The sequence below is a fragment of the Anolis carolinensis genome, chromosome 2 (genome assembly GCF_035594765.1).
Source record: "Anolis carolinensis isolate JA03-04 chromosome 2, rAnoCar3.1.pri, whole genome shotgun sequence".
In the NCBI taxonomy this organism is placed as follows: domain Eukaryota; kingdom Metazoa; phylum Chordata; class Lepidosauria; order Squamata; family Dactyloidae; genus Anolis; species Anolis carolinensis.
This window is the reverse complement of record NC_085842.1, coordinates 243,328,733-243,352,281: the sequence shown is the minus strand read 5'-3', so window position 1 is coordinate 243,352,281 and position 23,549 is coordinate 243,328,733. Positions and strand designations below refer to the sequence as shown.

Genomic DNA, 23,549 nt, shown 5'->3' with positions numbered 1-23,549 from the left:
CACAATATTTGCTTTGAACTAGATTATCTGAGTCCACACTGCCATATATTCCAGTTCAAAGCAGATATTATGGGATTTTATCCAGCTGTGTGGAAGTAATGGTCACTCTTCTACTTGTTACTATGTGCCCTTAAGTGATTTTGGACTTATAGCAATTCCAAGGCAAAAATCCAGATTATCCGATTCGAATTGGATTATATGGCAATGTAGACTCATGTAATCCAGTTCAAAGCAGATAATGTGGATTATCTTCTTTGATAATATGAATAATATGGCAGTGTAGAAAGGACCCCAAGTAGGCTTCATGGCCAAGTGAAAATTCAAACCCTGGTCTCCCGGGACAAGAGCGATACAAATGTATCTCTTATTAATCAATGCCAGCAACTTCACCATTTATCAGAATTCACCCTTCAGAAGTCAATGCAACTTTGCAGCTGACTAATCTTTGAAGAATTTGTCTTTCATAATTATCAACAAATATTTAAAATTTTATTTGTCTAAAGGCGGAGACCCTCAGATACTTAGGCCATGAATAATTCTGCAACTGCCAAAGCTGTGTGTGTAACCATTAGAATGACAAAAGCTGCATTTTAAACAGCATCCATGTATCTCGTTTGTAATATCCACATGAGAGGTATCAACTCTGCTGAATTATAAGCAATGTAAAACTAAATCTTACCTTTTCCCTGAAAAGCTATCAAAGGCATGGAGGTCCAAGACATCAGAGATATCAACTCTAAAAAAAAGCATAATAGGATTCATTTTCCTGCTTAAAGCATTTCATAGATGCATTTTGATTGCCTGAGCCAAAGACTGCAAAGCAAAGAGCACCGCTCTTGCAGATCCTGGCCAGCACACATCCTTTAAGGTCTCTGCTGAGAAATGGGAGAAATTGATCTATCCTAAACACCCGGGGTAATGGAAACAGGGCTGAAAAAATAGCTTTAAAAGGAGTTCTTTGAAATTGTTAATCCTGGTTACTGAGCCCTTTTCATTAATGTAATATCATGACCATGATAATAGCACTTTCCATAGAGTGGTTTTAATAGAAGAAGAAAAAAAGAAAGAGGAGCAGGAGGTGGAAGAGAAGGAGGAAGAAGTCAGTCATATGTTGTCAGATAGCACAACCTAAAAACAATACATCTATATATTAATACATAAATTCATCCAAATGTAATGTTTATAATTAGTTTCTAATTTTCTATACTACATTAATACCTATCACTTGATTCGACAGCCACCTTCACAATCCAGTTTTTGCCAGTATACGAAAAATGAGTTTTTTAATAAAATGCCATACTGGCAGAATAGCTCTGATCAATAATAACAAAAGGCAATCAATTGGCAATGCAATCTACCCCCTAAACAGAAGTGCATTAAGAAAGAAATAAAAGCTACAGTATTTTACATTCCAAGCCTCTTTCAAAAGAATTTCAGAACCTAAGGGTGTCAAGATGCTGAAGTTATTTTAACATATTCCTCCCAATCTGAACAAAAGAAAGAACCACAGAGACAGTAATCCATATAAACTAACATGACAATCACTACAGAGAAGAATTTTCATGCAGCAACTATTTAGCAGCAGGACATAAAGACTCCAGCATAGAGTGGATTGCAAGCCGAATTTCTAATAAGTTATATGAATGGATCTGTTAACAGGATTAAAATATTTGGAAGTCGAGTATTCAGCTGGTGACTTTTACAGAGGGAGGAGGAGGAATACCAAGAAGTAATAGTTGTAATAGCTGTTCAACATGGGTCAAGATCACTTAAAATATGAGTATATCACAAATAACCTCAAATGCACATTGATTTTATTCCACAATAAAAAAAAACCCATCACAAAATACACTACGTGGTTTTATTTCATAGTGAATGTTGGATACAAGAGTGAGAACTAAACCTCTTTGTTATGCTTGTATATAATAGTAGGGGGAAATTATCAGAATGAATAATGTTTTTCTAAACCCACATGGCTGACAAGCATGCAGCAATAAATAAATAAATAACAAGTTTCTACCTGCACCACATTTTGGATATCCCAGTTTACATAGGTAACAGAACAAAAGCAGTGCTGCCCTATAATGTCACAGTATGTGGATAGGTTTAGTTGCTTTTGTGCCAGCATTTTATTCCTTTCCAAATCAACCACAGATATGAAAATATTTAAAACAAGAGTGGGAAATTTCCAGTATTAACATTGGCCAAGATGGCTAGAATTGATGGGAATTGAGAGTTCAACAATATATGGAGGGTCAATTAACTTTGTGCAAGTGTATACCTGGTTTCAAGTCATTGGCAACCCAATGAACTTCATAAAGTTTTCTGATTCAAGAGCACTCAAGAGGTGGTTTTGCCAGTTTCCCACTCAACCTGCCTAGCTCCCAAGATCTGGTGCCTTTAGGGTGTTCAAGTTCTAAACAATTCTAAATATGTAACTCTTTTAAACCACTCACTAAGAAATTAATTTTAATGTGAACTTCGGCGAGATCTTAGCATTTAATTATTTTTGAAGGGCTGTTTTCTTTCCATTAGGAAAGATTTCTGCAACCAGAGAGTAGACCAAAAACTATGTATATTCGCCACTACATATTTCTGGGTAAGGCATTCATGCATTCAAATGTTTGTAGTAGTATATTTACTGCCACAGGAAAAATATTTTCTCTCTAGATCAGTGGTTCCTTACCTTTTTTTGACCAGAGCCCACTTGACCAGGGACCACTTTGACCATGGACCATTTGACCAGGGATCACTCTCCAACATTAGTACCAAAAGGGTTATGAATCAATTTTCCGTCAACTTTAGATTCGGTTTTGTTATTTGTGGTGCCGATTCAGAAATTGCATTGGATAGACCACATGAGCTCTAGTTTCTGATACAGAACATATGTCATGCAGTAGTCGCCATCTGCTCACCCACAGAAAACCATATTTAATAATCTAGAGCTGATATGGTCTATCCAATGCAATGGTCAGCTCTGTGGAAAGGAGCAGAAATAAAATAACTAAAATAAAAATAAATAAAGAGGAAGAAGGTTCGCAGACCGGATTTTCATTCATGCAGCCCACTGCTGGGCTGCGGACTACAGGTTAAGAATCTCTGCTCTAGATCCTCTGACACAATTTTATGGTCAGCCTTTAGTGGAGATCCTGCAAATACCTAAAGAAGTGTTCTCTCAGGTTAAAGGAAAGTGTAGGCTGGCTGATTCAATGGCGAGGTAAAGTTCTTATGCTGAACCAGCCCAGCTATGGCTTTAAAGTAGACCATCTAGAAGAGTATGTTGTTTTCTACCAGTCTCCATTTTTCATGCATCAGGAACAGACAGGGAAGAAAACGACGCCAAAAGATACACCTATGGACCATGAGATTGCTTTCTTTGGTAAAATACACTCTAAGATCAATAAAGAACAATCACAATGATGATAAACATAGAAACCTCTATATGCTAGTAATTGGCCCGAATACCATTTCATCTGTTTATTCCGTGTTTTTATACCGTTCTGTCCATCTGGGTGGCAAGGAATGGTACAACCCCCTCCAGAACAGGAATTGCAACAAAATTAAAAAAAAAAGGGGGGGGGGGGAACGATAGCCATTTGTTCAGCTGATTTTTGTCACATCGGCTGTAGGCCCTGCCAGCCAGGACCTACAGCCAAGCGCCGGGCCCGCACAGATGTAGGCCCTGGCTGGCAGAGTTTACAGCCAGGCACGGGGCCTACAGCCAAGCGCTTGAAACTTGTAGGCCCAACTGGCAGGGCCTACAGCCGGATGCTGGGCTCATAGTGCGTTCAAATGTAGATCCTGGCTGGCAGGGACTACAGGCCCTGGCAGGCCCCGGCGCTTTGCTGCCCAAGGTCAGAAAATCTTTGTTTTTTTCAGACCTTGGGTGGAAAAGCTCATTTGTATAAGCACCCATTTTCAGAAGAAGTGGACAGAAATGGGGCCATATGAATGGGACAAACAGAAACGGATAGTGACTCCATACAAATGCACGAGACTACTCTATACCTGCTTTACATCTCATTACCTTGATCGCTGAGTTTCTAAAAGTTTGGCAAGTCCGTTGATTGACCTAATAATTTGAGAAAGATGAGAGATAGTAATTACGCATGCCATAGGTTCGCCATCACTGCACTATACAGACACAGTAAAGACTGCCCGAAAAAAGAAAATATTAAGCTTCCAGACAATAAATATGGCAGAGCCTCTGCCAAACAAAAAAGGCATCTTTCTCTTGAGTCCTAACATTTTTTTCAGTTATCATGCGGTGTGCAATTCTAATTGCTACAAACCATAAAAAGGAAACAGTAAATATTCAAACAAAAATCCACTCACCTGACAGTTCTTCTCAGTTTTGTCAGTGCTTCTTGTGAAACCAAATCAGTTTTATTGATGATTACAAGATCTGCAAGTGCAATCTGTCTACATAAGAATGAATGAAACAAATTAAAATTAAGACATCAGGGACATGTTTATGTATTTTTATACATTTCAATATTTGTAATGGTTTAAACTAATTTTTTTTAAAATCAATGTTTAACTCTATTTCAGCATTTGTATCCTGTAAGTTTTAAATTCCAAGTTGTATTGTTTTTAGCATTGTTAGTCACTTTGGGTCTCCTTTAGGGCAGGAAAGCAGCATAGTAATAATGGTTTTTAAAGTTAATCGTGATAAAACAGTTGCTAATTAGAAATATGACCCCAAAAGAGGAAAACTAAATACCCACTCTTTCAAATTTTAAAGTAGAAAAAAGAGATTAAATATTTGGGAGTTACATCTCATTATTTCAAAACAACTATCAAAAAGTATGGCTAGAAATTAAAAGAGATTACTAAAATTGTGGAGAGTTAAATTGAGGTAGAATTGTGATAGAAAAACAAATGTTTCGCAAGGCTTTTATCCTTTTTTTTTTTACAATAGCAGAATTAAATTCCCAAATTTATCTAGCAAGCAAAGAAATTCAGAATAAAATTTAAAACATTGTATGTTACTAAGGAAAACGTGGCTTGGGAGTTCCCAGTGTCAAATTGCGTTACGAGGCCTGTTGTTCTGTATGATCAAAGGCCTGGATATTGCTTAGAGATGTGGAGAACCATGGAACCTCTATTGTGTTTCATATATATATATATATATATACACACACACACACAGTGATTTTATGGCATGAATTCAGCTCAAGTATACTCAGAATACATGATTTGTTATTATCCATGGTTTCAGGTATCCATAGGGAGTCTTGGAACATATCCCTGCATATATGGTGGTTGTATTATACTCTTTTTAAAATCAGTATTATACTTTATTACAATATAACACTTGTTATTGTAGAATAGAAAATTGCAGCTGGTCGGATACCTAGCTGCTTCATTGATGAGGTCACTGGGTTTTTCTTCTCTCAAGTGCTGAAAAAGATTTTTTAAAACCATACCATTAGACTTTAACACAGTAAATACATACTGCACTGTACATTAAATTGCTGACTAATATTAAAAGCAAGCAATAAAACAAGGATCCAGCATATCACTTAACTGTTTAAATGTTTCAAATTCATACCCCAAATTAAAAAGAAAGGGGGAAATAAAAAGGAAAATCTATGTCACAGCCATGAACATGCAAATAAGTGGCTTAAATCTCATCTATTGCAACTCATTAAAACTAGTTCAAGAGAGATGATTTGAGGTTTATGTTATACATTTTCTGTAATGGCTCTCATACTAATAGTAACTTAAATCTTTGTTGTTTTCTATTTTTTAAAATTACACACACATACTGTAGATGGTTTCTCCAAGACTATGGATGGATCTACACTGCCCCATATCCCAGATCTGATACCAAATTATCTGCTTTGAACTGGATTATGAGAGTCTATATTGCCAGAGAATCTGGGATAAGCAGATAATCTGGGATCATATCCCAGAATATAGGGCAGTGTAGATCCAACCTAAAACTTTTTTATTTTCTGTGTTCACAGAAATAAACCTGATTAAAACTCAGTGAGCCACTTAAATTGTGATCAGAGATAATAGCAAGAGCCCTAGTTGCATGTGTGCCACGTGCCTACCCAAATGCAAAAATTTACAGCATATTGGGGAATCCCTCTCATTTCTAGGGTTGGGAATTTGGGGAACAGTGCCCTATGTGAGCCATTTTGGAACCATTTGCAAGGCAGATGAGGAACACATATGGAAAGGTCCTCACTTCTGATTTGTAGCATAGTCCAAATTTCAACTTGTCATTGCTGTCTGCCTTCAAATAATTTCTGACCTATGGAAATTTCAAGGTGACCCAATGATAAGGTTTTCTTGGCAAGATTTGTTCAGAACTGATTTCCCACTGCCTTCCTTTGAGGCTGGGAGATTGTGACTTACCCATAGCTACCCAGTGGGTTTCCATGGCTGAGCAAGGATTCAAACCTAGTCTCCAAAGTTATAGTCCAATGCTCAAATCACTACACCACGCTGACTCTTAGAACTAAGTCTGTTATCTTCAACAGGACTTTAATATAAGTATTACAGGGCTGCCACCTAAATTATTAATGCCTTTTGTTCTCAATGATCCAGAACTATAATTACTTTATGTATATATAAAGAAGGCTGAGCGAAGGAAGATAGATGTTTTTGAACTGTGGTGTTGGAGGAAAATTCTGAGAGTGCCTTGGACCGCAAGAAGATCCAACCAGTCCATCCTCCAGGAAATAATGCCCAGCTGCTCACTGGAAGGAAGGATACTAGAGGTAAAGATGAAGTACTTTGGCCACATAATGGGAAGACAGGAAAGCTTGGAGAAGAGAATGATGCTGGGGAAAATGGAAGGAAAAAGGAAGAGGGGCCGACCAAGGGCAAGATGGATGGTATCCTTGAAGTGACTGGCTTGACCTTGAAGGAGCTGGGGGTGGCCACGGCCGACAGGGAGCTCTGGCATGGGCTGGTCCATGAGGTCACAAAGAGTCAGAAGCAACTGAACAAATAAACAACAACATATATGTCTAAATTTATCTAGTGAAAACCCTTTATATATGTCCATTATTGGTACTGGCATTATAACAATGCTATTGTACTTATAATTGCTGCTATCATCTAAAACAGCAAGCTAACATTCATATCTAGTGTAATTTATATGTCAGGACTAGTATAATAACTTAGGTGCCATTTGGAATTTGCTTTGAAGGAATGTATTTATTTTCATTTACTCACTTCAGATGAAGCATATATCATTTATTAACTGCAGGATGTCCCTACTGAATTTGAATACATATGTGCATGAAAAAGACCCATTTCAGTTAATAGAAATTGGTAATATTTCTGACTACATCTTGAAATAAAAATCCAATTCCATAATGTCTATTTTTTGTCCTAACTTCTCCAGTCAAAATTCTTTTCTGACTAAATGGTTTGAAGAGCTTGAGCAATAACAGGAGGACTAGAAAGAGACACCTTTTTGACCTTTTCTCTGTAATGCTACGTTCATTGATTCCTTTGCATTAAATGCTGTCAAGCTTTGTAGATTTGCAAAGAGCAGCATCCGTGGCTTTGGTTATGGTCCTCAGACTTGTGACCTGTCATTGCAAGTTGTCCAATCGTTTGCCTTTTGATTAAAACATGAATATTTCAGATTGCAGAATGACAATGCCATTAGGGTGATAGTCCATGATATCAATTACCACTTCAGTTTCAATTTGGCTTGCTAGCTACAGGGCACAATCCCTCAGCTTTACATAGACTATGTTGGGTCCACGAAGCGTGACACCCTTAAATTGCTGCCTATTATCCCGGTGTCATCGCTTGCATTGCTTTCAGGATACTTTAAATGACAAGCCGAGGCAGAGGTCAAGCTTTGAAAAGCAGAGGAATTGGACAAGTTCACAAATTATCCACACAAAGAAAAAAGTTATTTATCTGTTACATGACTGAGAAAATTTAAAAGCTCCTACCATACTGTAGCGTGTCAAAGTTTGTACATATTTCCTGATTTAATAATGCAGGAGGTGGCACTGAATCCCAGAGATATTGAACATTATACTTTCATAATTTCAAAAAAGATTTGCATGTTTCATTTCTTAACTAAAATAAATTTACACTCCCATACAATATGTATTCATAACTTCCACTCAATAGAACTCCTTTTTCATACTTTGAATTCCAAAGATCAAGATGTGGAACACAGCTAGAACTTTTTTACAAAAATACTAAAATAAATTATGTGAAAACATATGTTACTCCATAATTTGCTACTAAGATATGGAAAACTGTCTGTACCATAAATAAATATCATATAATATGTCAATTCATAAAAATGCACTACAGAAGAACTGAAAGCAAAGGAAACATTTAGTATTGGTTAAAATAGGAATAAAATAATGATGGAAAGGGTTTAAATGAGGGTGTTAAAATAAGATGCAGATTATCCTTTATCCGAAATGCTTGGGCCCAGAAATGTTTTGGATTTCCCCCCAGATTTTGGAACACCTTTACTTGCATATACATAAATCATAAGAAACCTTGGAGAAGGGATTCAAACTTAGATATGAAATTCATGTATGTTTCATAAACACTTTATACATTTAGCCTGAAGGTAATCGGATACACAGTATTTTAAATAATGTTGTGGCTAAAACAAAGTTTGTGTACACCAAACAATCAGTAAACAAAGGTATGACTATCTAACCTACCCATAATACCCATGCAAATAGAGAAATGCACTCACTGTCAGTAAATGGTGTGTTTGTTCACATATTGCCAAAGTATTTTGTTGTCTTCTCCAAGGCATGTAGCTTTAGCTTTAATTAAATGTGTCCAGAAGCTGATAACTTGTCCCAAGAGCTGTGGCTCTTTTGCAATAAAACCAACAATGCTTAGGCTGAGTTATCAACTCTACAGCTATACTTTGTCATAATGAGTATTCATCAAAGAAACAAGATCACTATGTAACAAAATTTGAAAAAAAAATCTGTTTCTGGTTTGGAAATGTTATTTCCTGCTTAATTGTGTGGTACTACTTATTTTGAAAGTAGTTGTTTTACTCGAGAAACTTCGTTTTTGTGGCTGCTACAAACTATGTTGAATTGGTTGAGAATCCATGAGATATTCATTGAAAATCTATAGTAAAGTGTGCTGCAGGATGTTCCAAAAAACAAAGTTTTTGCAGTTTAATAAACTTTTTCCCATGTTTTATTATAGAACCAATTAGGAAATAACATTTATAACCCAGGAACAAAAACCGTGTTGCATAGTGTTATCAGTGGTTGTGATTCTGCTTCCTGATATCCAATCTCTTCCTACAATATTTTTTGACAAGCGCCACTGGTAGTCCAACTGAAAACTCCAGCACTAGTGGACCTTACAATACACAGGATCCTTCTCTGTTCATATATTACCTACCATAATGATCGGCATTCTGCTAGTCATCAATCAAACAAATACTAATAAGAAACTTGGTATTCAAGAACATTTCCTCCAGTTAGTACAGTATGTCTGTTTGAGAAAACCACAATTGTTCAATGTAATGAAGAAATTGGAACCATACTCATTTCAAATTCAGTTTAGAGGATCCTGAAGGCAACCACTTTGTAGAATAGAGGCTTATGCCGCCCATACAAAAGATATGAGGGAGGTCCTGGACTAAATGAATGTGGAAATTACTTATAGCATACTTAACGACATCCATAATTATGCACCATCGAATATAAGAAGTGGAAGAACTACCAAACATTTCTTTCATTTCATCTTTAAAGCTATAAAGCGTTTTACCTGCAGTCCATACTTTGCATCAACAACAGACACAATGCCTGTAAAAAAGAAGATTTTCAATCAGATTTGAAGACAGCCAGTACAAAAAACATAAATTTCTCTGCCTTGGAAACAAAACACTGACTTCCGAATTTCCATTACTACTTCCTTAAAATAGAGAACCAAATAACCCACTGAGCATCTAATACTCACAGTCAGCAATACAGTTTCAAAATTAAGCATAATAGTTGATGGGGCCAATCTTTTTAGCTGCATTTCATACACACACACACACACACACACACACACACACACACACACACACACACACGTCATTCATTTTCTTACCATCAAGATAAATATCACTTCCTAGTTCAGCATCAACCCAAAACATGGAGGCAACGGCACCTAGCAAAGAAAACAAAAAAAAAAAGTATCGCTAAATTGAAAGATAGGATGAGAACAAGAAAAGAAATTGTAATAATTGCATTTAGACCTAATCATACAGTGTATTTGCTATGAATGCAAGCTATTCCAGGGTACATAAAACATGTATTTGACCTGCATTGTCGGTAATATAAGCTCTGATGAGTGGCATTCCCATGGTGTTGCTACACACTAAACAGTATTATGTGAAGGGAACAATACAGTGGATCAGTCTATTTTATGTAAAAAATGTGCATTGTGACTTTGATATTATGATTGCCATTTGTGTGCTGAGTTAGCTGTCTGGATGAGTTACGTCACTTTGGGTTCTTTTGCCCTACATCTAAACTCAAATGCAGGGCAATATAGTCTACTTTATTAGAAGTTATTGCTATGGAAATCAATGGCCCATATTTCCAGCCTGACACTAGTAGTATTTTAGGAATTCTTTGTTAAGGAAAGGTCTCAAACTGTACACAGTATTATTTTAACCTTGCATTGGAATTATAAGTTTGAAACATAAGTAAATTCCTTTCAGCACTACCAGTAAAAAATGGACAAATTTCAAACAGTAAAAAGTACTAAATTGTGTTTAGAGTTCACAAAAGTCAGCATCATATAATAGTTTGATTACACTAAGTAACAAAATTTGAAAAAAAAATCTGTTCCTGGTTTGATAGGGTTTTTCTAGTATAATTGGGTGGTACTTACTTTGAAAGTAGTTGTTATACTCCAGAAACCTTGTTTTTGTGGCTGCCACAAACTATCATATGTACTAAAGTATAAGCCGACCCAAATATAAGCCGAGGAACCTAATTTTACCACAAAAAAATTGGGAAAACGTATTGACTTGAGTATAAGCCAAGGGTGGGAAATGCAGCAGCTACTGGAAAATTTCAAAAATAAAAATAGATACCAGTAAAATTACATTAATTGAGGCATCAGTGTTTTGACTATTTACACAAAACTGTAATTTAAGATAAGACTGTCCAACTCTGATTAAATCATTATTCTAACCTCCTTCAATGTAAATGTGCTTACATGTCCTTCCAATAATTATAGAGTAAAATAATAAAGGTAATAAGAACAGTTAAAATTAAAATAATAAGTGTAATAATAATAGAGTAAAACAATAATCTAATAATAATAATAGAGTAAAATAATAAATGTAATAATAACAATAATAGAGAAAAATACTGTATGTTGAATTGGTTAAGACTCTATGAGATATTCATTGAAAAACTATAACAAAATGTGCTGCAGGATGTCCCACAAAAACAATTTTTTGAAGTTTAATAACCCTTTTTCATATTTTTAATGATCGTACCAATGAGGAACAAAAATCATGTTACATAGTGTTATCAGATGATGACTCTGGAGACCAGGGTCCAAATCCAAACTTGGCCATGGAACTCAGATGAATTTGGGCAACTCACACTCTTAAAGGAAGGCAAAAGCAAACCCCTTCTGAACAAATCTTTGCCAAGAAACTCTATGATATGCTTGCCTTAGGATCGCTGTATGTTGGGAAGAATGTGAAGGCACACAAAAAAAAATTCATAAAATAATCCTTTATTTTAACAATTTAGATAAGAGACCATTTTACTATGCCATTGTATATAATGGGAGTTGAGCACCCACAGATTCTAGTATCCAAAGGAGGACCCTTGAACCAAACCACAGCAGAGACCAAGGGATCACTGTTTAACATTTACAACTGGAAATAATGAAATTAATAAAGCTTTGACAGGGTATTATGTTTAGAAAAGTAATGAATAAAAATGTGTTTTGACACAAACTGATTCAATATGTACATATGCCACAGCATTAAGGATGTGAGGACCTGACAGCAATTAAAGCATTTGATTTTTAAAAGCTCACAAATCTATTTGATGTCAGGCTGTCTTAAAAAATGAAGCTCACAGGCAAAAGCAATGATAGCTGAAACCACTCCAATGTCTGAAGCTGTCCACCTGAACTGACAAGATGTGGTCTCCCAAGCATCACTACATGTCAAGACTAAAATACCTGTCAGCTGTTTACAGTGATTACTCATGCAAGATATAGCAAGGGCCACAAAATCTAATGGCTTCCAGTTATCTATTGATTTTTTCCTCAAATGCCTTAATAGTTTTTCAACTTAACTGAAATAGGATTTGTGTATAACAGGAGCTGATTCAATGTCCTTTCTTTTAAGAAAATTACTTTACCATGACAGTTATTTAGCTTTGAACTGGAGAGAGTGAGTCTCCTTAACAGGAAGCAACTGAATTGCCAAAAGAATTTTTTTTCACCTTCAAGCAAAACCTCCAGCAATACTTTTCAATTAAACGTATTTAAATAATATTTTAGACAGCTTTTTATTCACTATAAACAATAGGTTTTTTGCTGGACTGGTAAAATAGAAGCATGTCCCCATTCCTTTATCATAATACAAATATGACTGTGTCATGCATTTGATTTTGCTGAAACCCTCAGATAGGTACAGTTAAATATCAATTATAGTACAGACAGTCCCTGAGTTACAAACAAGCTGAATTTGTATGCAAGTCAGAATAGGTACTTTATTTAAGTGTACCTCCAGTCAATATAGCCCCCAATGGCACAGTGGGTTAAACCGCTGAGTAGCTGAACTTGGTGACCGAAAGGTCAACAGTTCGAATCCAGTGTGCAGGGTGAGTTCCCACTGTTAACCCCAGCTTTTGCCAACCTAGCAATTCGAAAACATGCAAATGTAAGTGGATCAATAGGTGCCACTCTGGCGGAAAGGTAACAGCGCTCCATGCAGTCATGTCAATCACATGACCAAGGAAGCGTCTACGGACGACGCGGGCTCTTCGGCTTAGAAATGGAGATGAGCACCAACCTCCAGAGTCGGACTCGACTAGACTTAATGTCAGGGGGAAACCATTACTTTTACCTTTATTACCATACAATTAAACTGGAAATAACACTTTCAAACCAGGAACAGATTTTTCCCCCAAATTTTGTTGCATAGTGTAATGGATCTACTAGGTTTGTAAGTAGATGTAAGTGCTGTTTCTTAAACATAATCTTTTTATTTGCAGTTTGATAGTAACTATTTGTCAGTGCCTTGAATGCATCACTTTATCCAACTAGCTCAGAGAAACAGGCACAACACAATGAGGCAATGGGTATATTACTTTGTATAATCAGTTGCATTTATGACAACATTGGTGTCCAGAAGAAAGGTAGTGTAACCCCATGAGTGTAGAATTATATTGCACAAGCAAAATATGGGATCTTAACTAATGTAACACAAAAAGCTATAGAATGGCTTCTACTTAATAAATTCACATATTTTACATAATATTTGCACACGTGTGGTTTTAAAAATAAACATTAAACCAAACCACAATGACAGGAAGATACTAACATCTTCCAATCCTATCCTTCCAATATCTCCAACTCTATGCAGAAATAATAATAATAATAACAACAATTTTATTCTCCATCTCCCCGAAGGGATTCGGGCGGCTTACATTAGAAAAACAGTCCATAAATGTAAAACACAAAATAATAACATAGTTATAAAACAACATAACATGGCAATTATTAAAACCAAGACACCAATTGCTATGTACAGAGGTTGATTAATACAAAACTCTGGGTAAAGTCCATGTGTAAAATAGCGACGGGCGGGAGAGGACAAGGAACTGATCGTGTTAAAACACTAAAACCTATAAAATGGGGGGGGGGGGGGCAATATTAAAGTGCAGCACAGTTTGAAAACAAGATACATGGCTGGTGGCCTCTTCACTCAAAAGCTCACCGGAACATCTATGTTTTTAGAATCCGGTGGAAGATGGACAACTGGCTTCCCAAGAAAATTGTCTGGTCCTTCTAGATAACAGAACAATTCCATTTTATCATACATTACTTATTCCATCTCCTTTCTCAAAACATATCTACCTGGATCTGCCAATCCTGTTGTCTCTAGCAAAATGTAATCAAATTTGCCCTTCTTCTGCATTAGATTTTCAATGGCCTTCAATCCATTATCCCTGTATGAAAAAAATAACAGAACCTTAAATAAACCAGAATATTTTTATTTATTTTTAAGTAAATAGAAAATTAAGGATTTTTGGTTTTGTAATTATTAAATATTGGAATCCTTCATAACACAACCAGTTCCTGCAACAGGAAGCCTACTGCAAAATAATCAGACAGAAGGGTGAACTGTGAAAGCAAGCACGTGAATGTAAAAAGGGCCAATTTAAAAATCCTTACTTTACAGAACAGCATAGACAACCATTTCTGAGCTCCAGCCATTCTTCATACAGTTCTCCGCCATCACTTACAGCCAATGATTTCTCCAAGGCACTTCCTGAAAAATACAAACAGTGTTTTTCACTGAATAAAATGACAATTCTCTAAAAGGGAGATGCCTATATCAGAGTGCTTATTCCCAGCAGCCATAAAGCAGGGTTCAAAACATGCCCACTAATACTGAGAAAAATATTTACTCTTCTCAATAATGAGATTGCATTCCAAAACTTCCTTAGGTTTTTTTCATATCATTTTTTCAATACTATTCTCCTTTCTTCTGGCCCAGCCAAAAGTGGTATACTTATAGTATACTAGCTGTGCCCGGCCACGCGTTGCTGTGGCGAAGTCTGGTGGTATGGGAAATAAAGTATTGAGGAATTGGTGGTAGTTAAGGTAAAGGGTAAAGGTTTTCCCCAGACATTAAGTCCAGTCGTGTCTTACTCTGGAGGTTGGTGCTCATCTCCATTTCTAAGCCGAAGAGCCGGCGTTGTCCGTAGACTCCTCCAAGGTCATGTGGGATGACTACATGGAACGGCGCTACCTTCCCGCCGGAGCAGTACCTATTGATGCACTCACATTTGCATGTTTTCGAACTTCTGGGTTGGCAGAAGCTGGGGCTAACAGTGGGGGCTCTCTCCGCTCCCCCAATTCAAACTGTGGCCTTTCGGTCCAGAAGTTCAGCAGCTCAGCGCTTTAACACGCTGTGCCATCAGGTGATATTATTTCCTAAAGGTTGTGAATATACAATATTTCTGATTGGTTTTTTTGTTTGTTGGAGGCAAGTATGAATGCTACAATTAGGAAAAATGATTAGGATATAATGGCCTTGCAGCTTTAAAGCCTGGCTGTTTCCTCCCCGAGTGAATTTTTTGTTGGGAGGTGTTAGCTGGCCCTGATTGTTTCCTGTCTGGAATACCCTTGTTTTCAGAGTGATGTTGTTTGCGATATTTTATGTGCTTCTACTGTCTGTGGCCCTGAGAAAACAGGATTTGCTAGACTTTGATGATGGGAATACTTTGTTGGGAGGTGTTAGCTGGCCCTGATTGTTTCCTGTGTGGAATTCCCCTGTTTATTTACTGTCCTGGTTTTAGAGATTATATTGTTCTGCATTATTCTATCCCAGTAATTATTTCATATTAAAGAAGAATCTCACTTATCCAACATTCGCTTATACAATGTTCTGGATTATCCAACGCAGTCTGCCTTTTCATATTCAATACTTTTGTAGTCAGTGTTTTAAATTCATTGTGATATTTTAGTGGTAAATTTGTAAATACAGTACAGTAGAGTCTCACTTATCCAACATAAATGTGCCGGCAGAACGTTGGATAAGCGAATATGTTGGATAATGAGGAATTAAGGATAACCCTATTAAACATCAAATTAAGTTATGATTTTACAAATTAAGTACCAAAACATCATGTTAGACAACAAATTTGTCAGAAAAAGTAGTTCCGTACACAGTAATGCTATATAGTAATTACTGTATTTATGAATATATTGAAAGCATTGACTACAAAAATGCGTTGGATAATCCAGAACGTTGGATAAGCGAGTGTTGGATAAGTGAGACTCTACTGTAAATACTACATAGCATTACTGCGCATGGAACTACTTTTTCTGTCAAATTTGTTGTATAATATGATGTTTTGGTGCTTAATTTGTATAACGATTACCTAATTTGATGTTTAATTGGCTTTTCCTGAATCCCTTCTTATTATCCAACATATTCACTTATCCTGCCTGCCTGTTTACGTTGGATAAGTGAGACTCTACTGTATATTTCTAATCTTATATTATCTGCTTAGAACTGGATTATATGAGGCCCCTTCTTCACAGCTGTATAAAATGCACACTGAAGTGGATTATATGGCAGTGTGGAGTCAAGATAATCCAGTGCAAAGCAGATAATATAAGATTATAAATGGGTTATATAGCTGTGTGGAAGGGCCTTGAGTCTACACTGCCATATAATCCAGTGCAAATTAGATAATCTGTGGAAGAAGCCTAAGTGAGGCCTAAATCTGCCTGTCCCCTAACTGAAACCTGGCTGTCCCTTGGTTGCTAGGCAACCAAGAGGGCAGAGATTAGCCCTCTAAACTGGCAGCAATTGGATAAAAAAATTATTGCTCTCCCTCTAATTAGGACTTTATTTTTCTTTTCTTTTTGTTGTATCAACCTTGAGGTGTGGATGATGGGTTGTGTTGTCAAATTTTGAGGTTGGGGGGCCTGTACTTTTGTTGTTTTGTGAATTGCCGTGATGCCATCACTCTTTTATATATATAGATGGTTTTCAGATGTGGGCGCAGATGGAGAGGCATAGTGGAAGTTGCAGTCTACCCATAGCTGAAGGAAAGCATGTTTTCTATACTTGTCCTATAGCAGTGGTTCTAAACCTTTGGGCCTCCAGGTGTTTTGGACTTCAGGTCCCATAGTTTCTAACAGCGGGTAAGCTGGCTGGGATTTCTGGGAGTTGAAGTCCAAAACACCTGAAGGTTGGGAACTGCTGTCCTATAGGAAAGAGTAGAAATGCCAATGTGATCCCTGAGCAGATAGAGTGGGTGAGCAAGGGTGTATGTTTCTAAGCCCAGAATTATGTTTTCTATCATTTAAGAGGCTAACAATAGCTTCCTACCTTACAGGATGTGGGTGCAAGCAATGTTTCAAAAACATTCTGAGATTTAAGCTGGTGTCCTGTTCAGCAGTTAAACAGGAAAGTATAATATTGCAAGGCAGGAATCAGCCAGACCTTGAAGCTGCAAGGCTTTTCAATACTAATCAAGGTGATTAATTGCAACATTCACACTTGTCTCACACCAGACAAGAGTTCTTTCTCCCACCTTGGACCTTCCACAGATATAACCCCCCCTTACTTAGTTTCCAATATACCTCACAACCTCTGAGGATGCCTGCCATAGATGTGAGCAAAACAACAGAAGATAATGCTTCTGGAACATGGCCATACAGACCGGAAAAGTCATAGCAGCCCAATAATCTTGTAACATTTGGATTTCACATTTGTTATTGTTAATAACCTACGTTTTCATCCAAGCAGCACCTCTGTGGGTGGATTTCCAAGGTATTGCAGATTAGGGAGCTGAGAAATGACATCTGTAGCACTCTGTCCCCTTCTACACTGCCATACAAAATCCAGAATTTCTGCTTTGAATTGGATTATATGGCAGTGTAGAAGAGGCCTCTCTCGATTATGGAGCACATTGAGAAAAACAGGTGTAGCAAGTCTCCAGGGATCTGTCCAGCTGCCTTTTCTCAGTGCAAACCATAAGCAGAGTAACACTGCAGACATTACATCTCAGCACCCTAGAAACCTTTTGGCTGGGGTGCTGTCTCACCAAAATGTTAATTTTTGTGCGGCTGCATCATCAGATGTAGCTACAATGACAGAGCTCTGTTATCATAGTTATATCTGACACTGCAGGGGTTTGGCTGTAAGAAATAACATGGACAGGACCTAACAGAAAAAAACCCATTCTTACATACCTTCACCAAACTCATTTAGAATAACCGCTATTCTTTTATTATGTTGTTCTGTCAAAATATAATTAAGAAGAGTAGTTTTCCCAGCACCTAAAAAAAAGCAAAAGGCATTTCATTATACAAAAAGTTTGATTTTAGGGACCAAAACATGATTTCAAAAAATACTTTTAAGGAAACTGGTGAACAATGGCTATAAAAGATTTTCAGGAAATGAATATAACACTTTTTATACGGAGGTGACACATGTCCATTACTAGTACCAGCAAAGGCAGGTCCTCCCAGTTCTGAGGCTGCTGTACCAGATAATCTACTCCATTTCCCAGTTTAGCTTAAGGTCTAATTAATTTGAGATCCAGATTTAGTAAGATCAGCACAAAATATTCTGCAAAGATTTAAATGTAAAACTGTTTTTACTTTGTGCTACTGAAAACTGCATATAATAATGGAAAGGTTTACTGTGATATAGACTCTGCAATATATTGCTTGTTACCTAAGTAACCTGTGATAATAGTGACAGGTATCTTAGCGCTCTTGCTAGATAGAATGTCTCCTTCCACACTGCCCTTAACTTCTGGAACTTTTATTGGAATCAGCTCAGGACAATCATCTTCTTCCTCTATAGGAGAATCTCCCATCTCTCCGTTTCTATAATCAACTGCCAAATGAAAGACAACAGATAAGAAAAGGTGTATTTCAACATAGAGAACCATAACTAAAATGAGACAAAAAAGACCCTAAAGGCCAAACTCTTCACAAGCACATTTGGGATGGCATCCTGTTGGTTAGTCCTAACTACAGTAGGTCCATTCAATCAGTTGTTGAATGGTGAATCAATAAATTCTTCTAACGTATGGATTCTCCATCCACAGATTCCTCTATCCACGGCTTGAATATATATATATATATATATATATATATATATATATATATATATATATATATATTCCAGAAAGCAAAGCTTGATTTTGCCATTTTATATATAGGATATGATTTTACTATACCATTGTATATAATGTGACTTCAACATCCATGGATTTTGGGATTCGTGAGGGGTTCTGGAACCAAACTACAGCAGACAAATTTTAAAGATCAATGGATCTATTCTAGTTAGGACTGCCAACAGGAATAAGACCAGGGTGCATCCCAGTTTTGCTCTTTAAATAATCCTTATTGCAGTATCTTTTAAACTTATTTTTCTATCTCACTATATGAACGCACATCCCATATCGTCCAGTATGATGATGCAAAGGAACACAAGACGGGGCCATACAGATAGGAGAAGGTATATGTTTTCTCCATCCAATAAGGTTTTATCTCATTCAGTTTTATGAATCCAGACGACATAACAGTCTTCTATTTGTAATCTTCCTGCACTCCACCTTTCTCTTATCAGGAAATATCATTTAGGGAGGAAAAATTGGAACAGGTGCCCAGTGCCTTTTGATTGTAACACAAGGAAACCTCTGTCGAGAAATACTCTTCGTTTTTAATGCTGAGGTTACTAGGGACTCTTTCACAATACAGTTTTGCAATGCTATGCTTCGCCTTTTAATGCCAGAGTTCCATTCTCTGACAATCCGGGATTTTGGATCTAGGGAGAGGAACCCTATCTCCTGACAAACTATAAACCCCAGCATTCTGTAGACTGCAGTTAAAAGTGCAATAATAATGCTAGAACTGTGTAGTGTGAAAGGAAATGGATTCTCCTGTTTCTCTTACAATTGCAAATTACTGCTGTTCATGCCTATAAGAAGTAAAAATGAGCACAGCACTAAACTCCATTATTCTTATGCTCTCTGACAACTGTTTGCAATGTGTTCACCCCAAACAGATCATAGCCAGAATTACATGCGGCACTTTGCTATGTAAAGGGGTCTTGTAGCATCTTAGAGGCTAAGGATGCATCTATACTATAGAATTAATGCAGTTTTATACCAAGTTAATTCCCATGGTTTAATGCTATGGAATTATGGCATTTGTAATTTGATATGGCAACCAAACTCTTTGGCCCCTCCTACACTGCCATATACAGTAGAGTCTCACTTATCCAACGTTCTGGATTATCCAACGCATTTTTGTAGTCAATGTTTTCAATGCATTGTGATATTTTGGTGCTAAATTCGTAAATACAGTACATAGCATTAATGTGTAATGAACTACTTTTTCTGTCAAATGTGTTGTATAACATGATGTTTTGGTGCTTAATTTATAAAACCATAATCTAATTTAATGTTTAATAGGCTTTTCCTTAATCTCTCCTTATTATCCAACATATTCACTTATCCAATGTTCTGCCGGCCCATTTATGTTGGATAAGTGAGACTCTACTGTAATCCAAATAATCTAAGCAGATAATACACACTATCTGCTTTGAACTGGATTATATGAGTCTGTCTATACACCAGGCATGGGCAAACTTCGGCTCTCCGGGTGTTTTAGACTTCAATTCCCACAATTCCTAATAGTGTATGGGATGTTAGGAATTGCGGGAGTTGAAGTCCGAACACCTGGAGGGACGAAGTTTGCTCATGCCTGGTCTACACTGCTATATAATCCAGTTCAAAGCAGATAATCTGGATTTTATATGTCAGAAAAAAGAAGACCTTGTTAACAACAACTCCCAAGACTCCATCAAGCCATGGTAGTTAAAGTGGTGTCAAACTGTATTACTTCTACAATGTAGATGCACCGCAACAGAAAGAATTCGGTAGCATACATTTTCATAGATTAAATCTTACTTCCTCAGAAGCAAGCCTTTTACTAGCTACTCAGAGGCCTAGATTTAGCCACCTCAGTCATGGAATATTCCCGCAGGCCTCACAACTTGTTCTCCAAGTGCAGAGAGAAACATCAGGAGGCATGGAGGTCAAAGTATGTTTTGTAACTTTCCAACAGATGCTTTTTACTATGAACAGCTGCTTGACAGGCATCAGTTCTGCAAGGCCAGCATTTCCCAATAGAATGCCATAGGATTAGAAAAGAAAGCAAAGGTTTAAGAGCATCTTAAAGGCAGCTCACTCAAAAGTGGTGTCATATATGCTCCCCATGTACTTCAACTAGGGGTTTATTTATTTATTTCCTGCATTTTACCTCGCTTTATCTCCACCCAGAGCAGCTTCCAGTTTGGCAATGATTCAATGTCATATAGCAACATAAAATCAAATAAATATACATAACGTTTAAGGTTAAATCATAATAAACCATATAAATACATTTAAGTAACTGATTAAAACCATAGCACCTAATCCCGCAGTCATAGTATAAGCCGATTTGTTTGTCTTAACTTTGTGGTTGCATATTGCACTGTGAATGAGCTACTCCCCAAATGCCTGATTCCACAGCCAGGTTTTAATTTTAACTTTTTTTCTGAAAACCAGGAGGGAGGAAGCTGATCTAATATCACTGGGGAGGGAGTTCCATAGCCGAGAGGCTACCACTGAATAGCCCTGTCCATCGTCTCCACCAGTCACACCTGCGAAGGGGGTGGGAACAAGAGTAGGGCCTCCACAGAAGATCTTAGCATCCGAACTGGTTCATAGGGGGAAGATACGTTCAGACAGTAAGCTGGGCCGGAGCCATTTAGGGCTTTATAGGCTAAAGCCAGCATTGATTATATGAGTCTACACCTGGAGAGCAATCTGGCTTCCGCCCATTGTACTACTTGAGGCTTCTGAACAGTCTTCAAAGGCAGCCCCACGTAGTGTGTGTTGCAGTAGTCTATTAGAGGGGTTCCAGAGCACAGTTTATTCAGCACCTTCCAAAATGCCCAGTCTTCTGTATGCCCAGGAGGGAGTCTCTCATTCAGTACCAGCCATGGCTTGAGGTTCCGGAACCCCTCAAATAGACTACTGCAACGTGCTGTAAGTGGGGCTGCCTTTGAAGACTGTTTGGAAGCAGAATGAGATGCAGAGCCAACCTTAAGAAATAGAGCCACAAAGCGGAGTCCACAGCATGCGAGTGTGGAGGAGAGCAAACCATAGACCACCTATTACAATGCAGTCAAGCCCTGCGACATGCACAATGGAGGACTTTCTTATAGCAACACCAGAGGCACTCCAAGTGGCCAGTTACTGCTCAAAGGAAATTTAGTATAACACTAAGTTTTAAACTTTGCTTGAGTTTTAAAATACACTAAACTCTGTTGATGTGTTTTTATTGTTTTATGTAGCTATAATGTTTTTAACTGATTGTTCTGTGTTTTAATTTATGTTGTTGGGCTTGTCTGCATGTGAGCCGCCCTGAGTCCCTGTACAACAACTGTACAGTGTTCCCTCACTACTTCACAGTTCACTTTTTGCCGATTTGCTGTTTTGCGGTTTTTCAATAAACTCTAAAAGATTATAAATCATAAAAAGTTACAATTTACAGCCTACGGAAGGGCAGAAGGAGAAGCCCAAGGGAGAGAAAAGGAACCCAAGTGGCAATGGGAGGAGAAGGAGGCGATTTATCAACACACGATTGGTTGATAAAGACTTAAAATAGTGTATAACTACTAAAATAATGTATAAATATATAGTGTCCCTACGTTGCGGATTTTCACTTATTGTGGGTGGTCCTGGAACCTAACCCCCGCGATAAGTGAGGGAACACTTGTACCCTTGGTTCATTTCTGACACGGTAAATAAAATAAATATTCGAGGGGTCGCAATTGCAAAGACATGCCATTGCATTGCAGTCACTCCAGGCAGGTGAATTTCAGAAGGATGCAATTTGGCACCACTTTAATTGCTATGAAATCATAGGAACTATAGTTTTACGAGGTCTTTCTTGGGCCTTCTCCACTAAAGAGCGGCTGGCGCCTCCCAAAACTACAACTCCCAGGATTCCTACAGCATTGGGTTCAAGTGGTGTCAAAACTACATTCATTCTGCAGTGTAGGGATGCATCCCTAGAGTGCCCCCATTGGACCTCTTTTTGTTTCCTTCCCCTTTAAGTCCGGGAACGTTCTAACTCAGAAGGGCACGCGCACTCTCTTTCCCCTCTTTAGCACGAGCTCCAGATTTCAGCCCACTTGCCTCCGCCCGCCGCCGGGTTGGTTCACCATGGAGTGGCTTGATTCTCTTATTTCGGAGCGACCATCAACCCGCCTCCTCCTCGCTCGCCGTCTTTAAGGGCGTCACTGCAGACGTCAGAGTCCGGAAATCATCAGGAGGCGGCGCCTTGAAAAGGAAGGGGCAGCGCTTCTGTTTGCAAGCGGAGGAGAGGAGTCAGACTGCTTGTGTGTCGCAAAATGAACGCGCTTTGGCATCGCTTTTATTGCCAAGGCACATTTCTATGGAATCCTGGGAATTGTAGCTTTACAAGGTCTTCAGCCTTCTCTGCCAAAGAGTGCCGGTTCCTCACCAAACTACAACTCCCATAGGTTTGAGCACTTTGTCAAACCGCGTTAATTCTACAGTGTAGGTAGGTCGTCCTTTCACAAACAGTAGTGCAAATGTCGAAGGCTTTCATGGCCAGAATCGATGGGTTGCTGTGAGTTTTCGGGGCTGTATGGCCATGTTCCAGAAGCATTCTCTCCTGACGTTGATCCCCCCCCCCCCCCCAAATAAAAGATAGTTTGTAATCAAGGAACTTGTAGTTTTGCCAAGGACACCCGGCTAGAATGATAC

At 37.9% G+C, this 23,549-nt stretch overlaps 1 protein-coding gene across 1 annotated transcript in view; it reads right to left on the bottom strand.

Annotated features, from left to right (window-relative positions):
- Nucleotides 1-23,079, bottom strand: part of zng1a (Zn regulated GTPase metalloprotein activator 1A) — a 28,442-nt gene extending 5,363 nt beyond the window's left edge. Inside the window, exons 1-11 of the mRNA XM_003216550.4 lie at nucleotides 22,956-23,079; nucleotides 18,431-18,595; nucleotides 17,944-18,030; nucleotides 14,404-14,500; nucleotides 14,086-14,177; nucleotides 10,075-10,134; nucleotides 9,748-9,785; nucleotides 5,357-5,403; nucleotides 4,336-4,422; nucleotides 4,028-4,072; nucleotides 680-736 (exon numbers count right to left, since the gene is read on the bottom strand). Coding sequence (XP_003216598.2) covers nucleotides 680-736; nucleotides 4,028-4,072; nucleotides 4,336-4,422; nucleotides 5,357-5,403; nucleotides 9,748-9,785; nucleotides 10,075-10,134; nucleotides 14,086-14,177; nucleotides 14,404-14,500; nucleotides 17,944-18,030; nucleotides 18,431-18,575 — 755 coding nt within the window. The 5' untranslated portion in view covers nucleotides 18,576-18,595; nucleotides 22,956-23,079. The remainder of the gene's footprint in view (nucleotides 1-679; nucleotides 737-4,027; nucleotides 4,073-4,335; nucleotides 4,423-5,356; nucleotides 5,404-9,747; nucleotides 9,786-10,074; nucleotides 10,135-14,085; nucleotides 14,178-14,403; nucleotides 14,501-17,943; nucleotides 18,031-18,430; nucleotides 18,596-22,955) is intronic.
- Nucleotides 23,080-23,549: the final 470 nt, after the last annotated feature.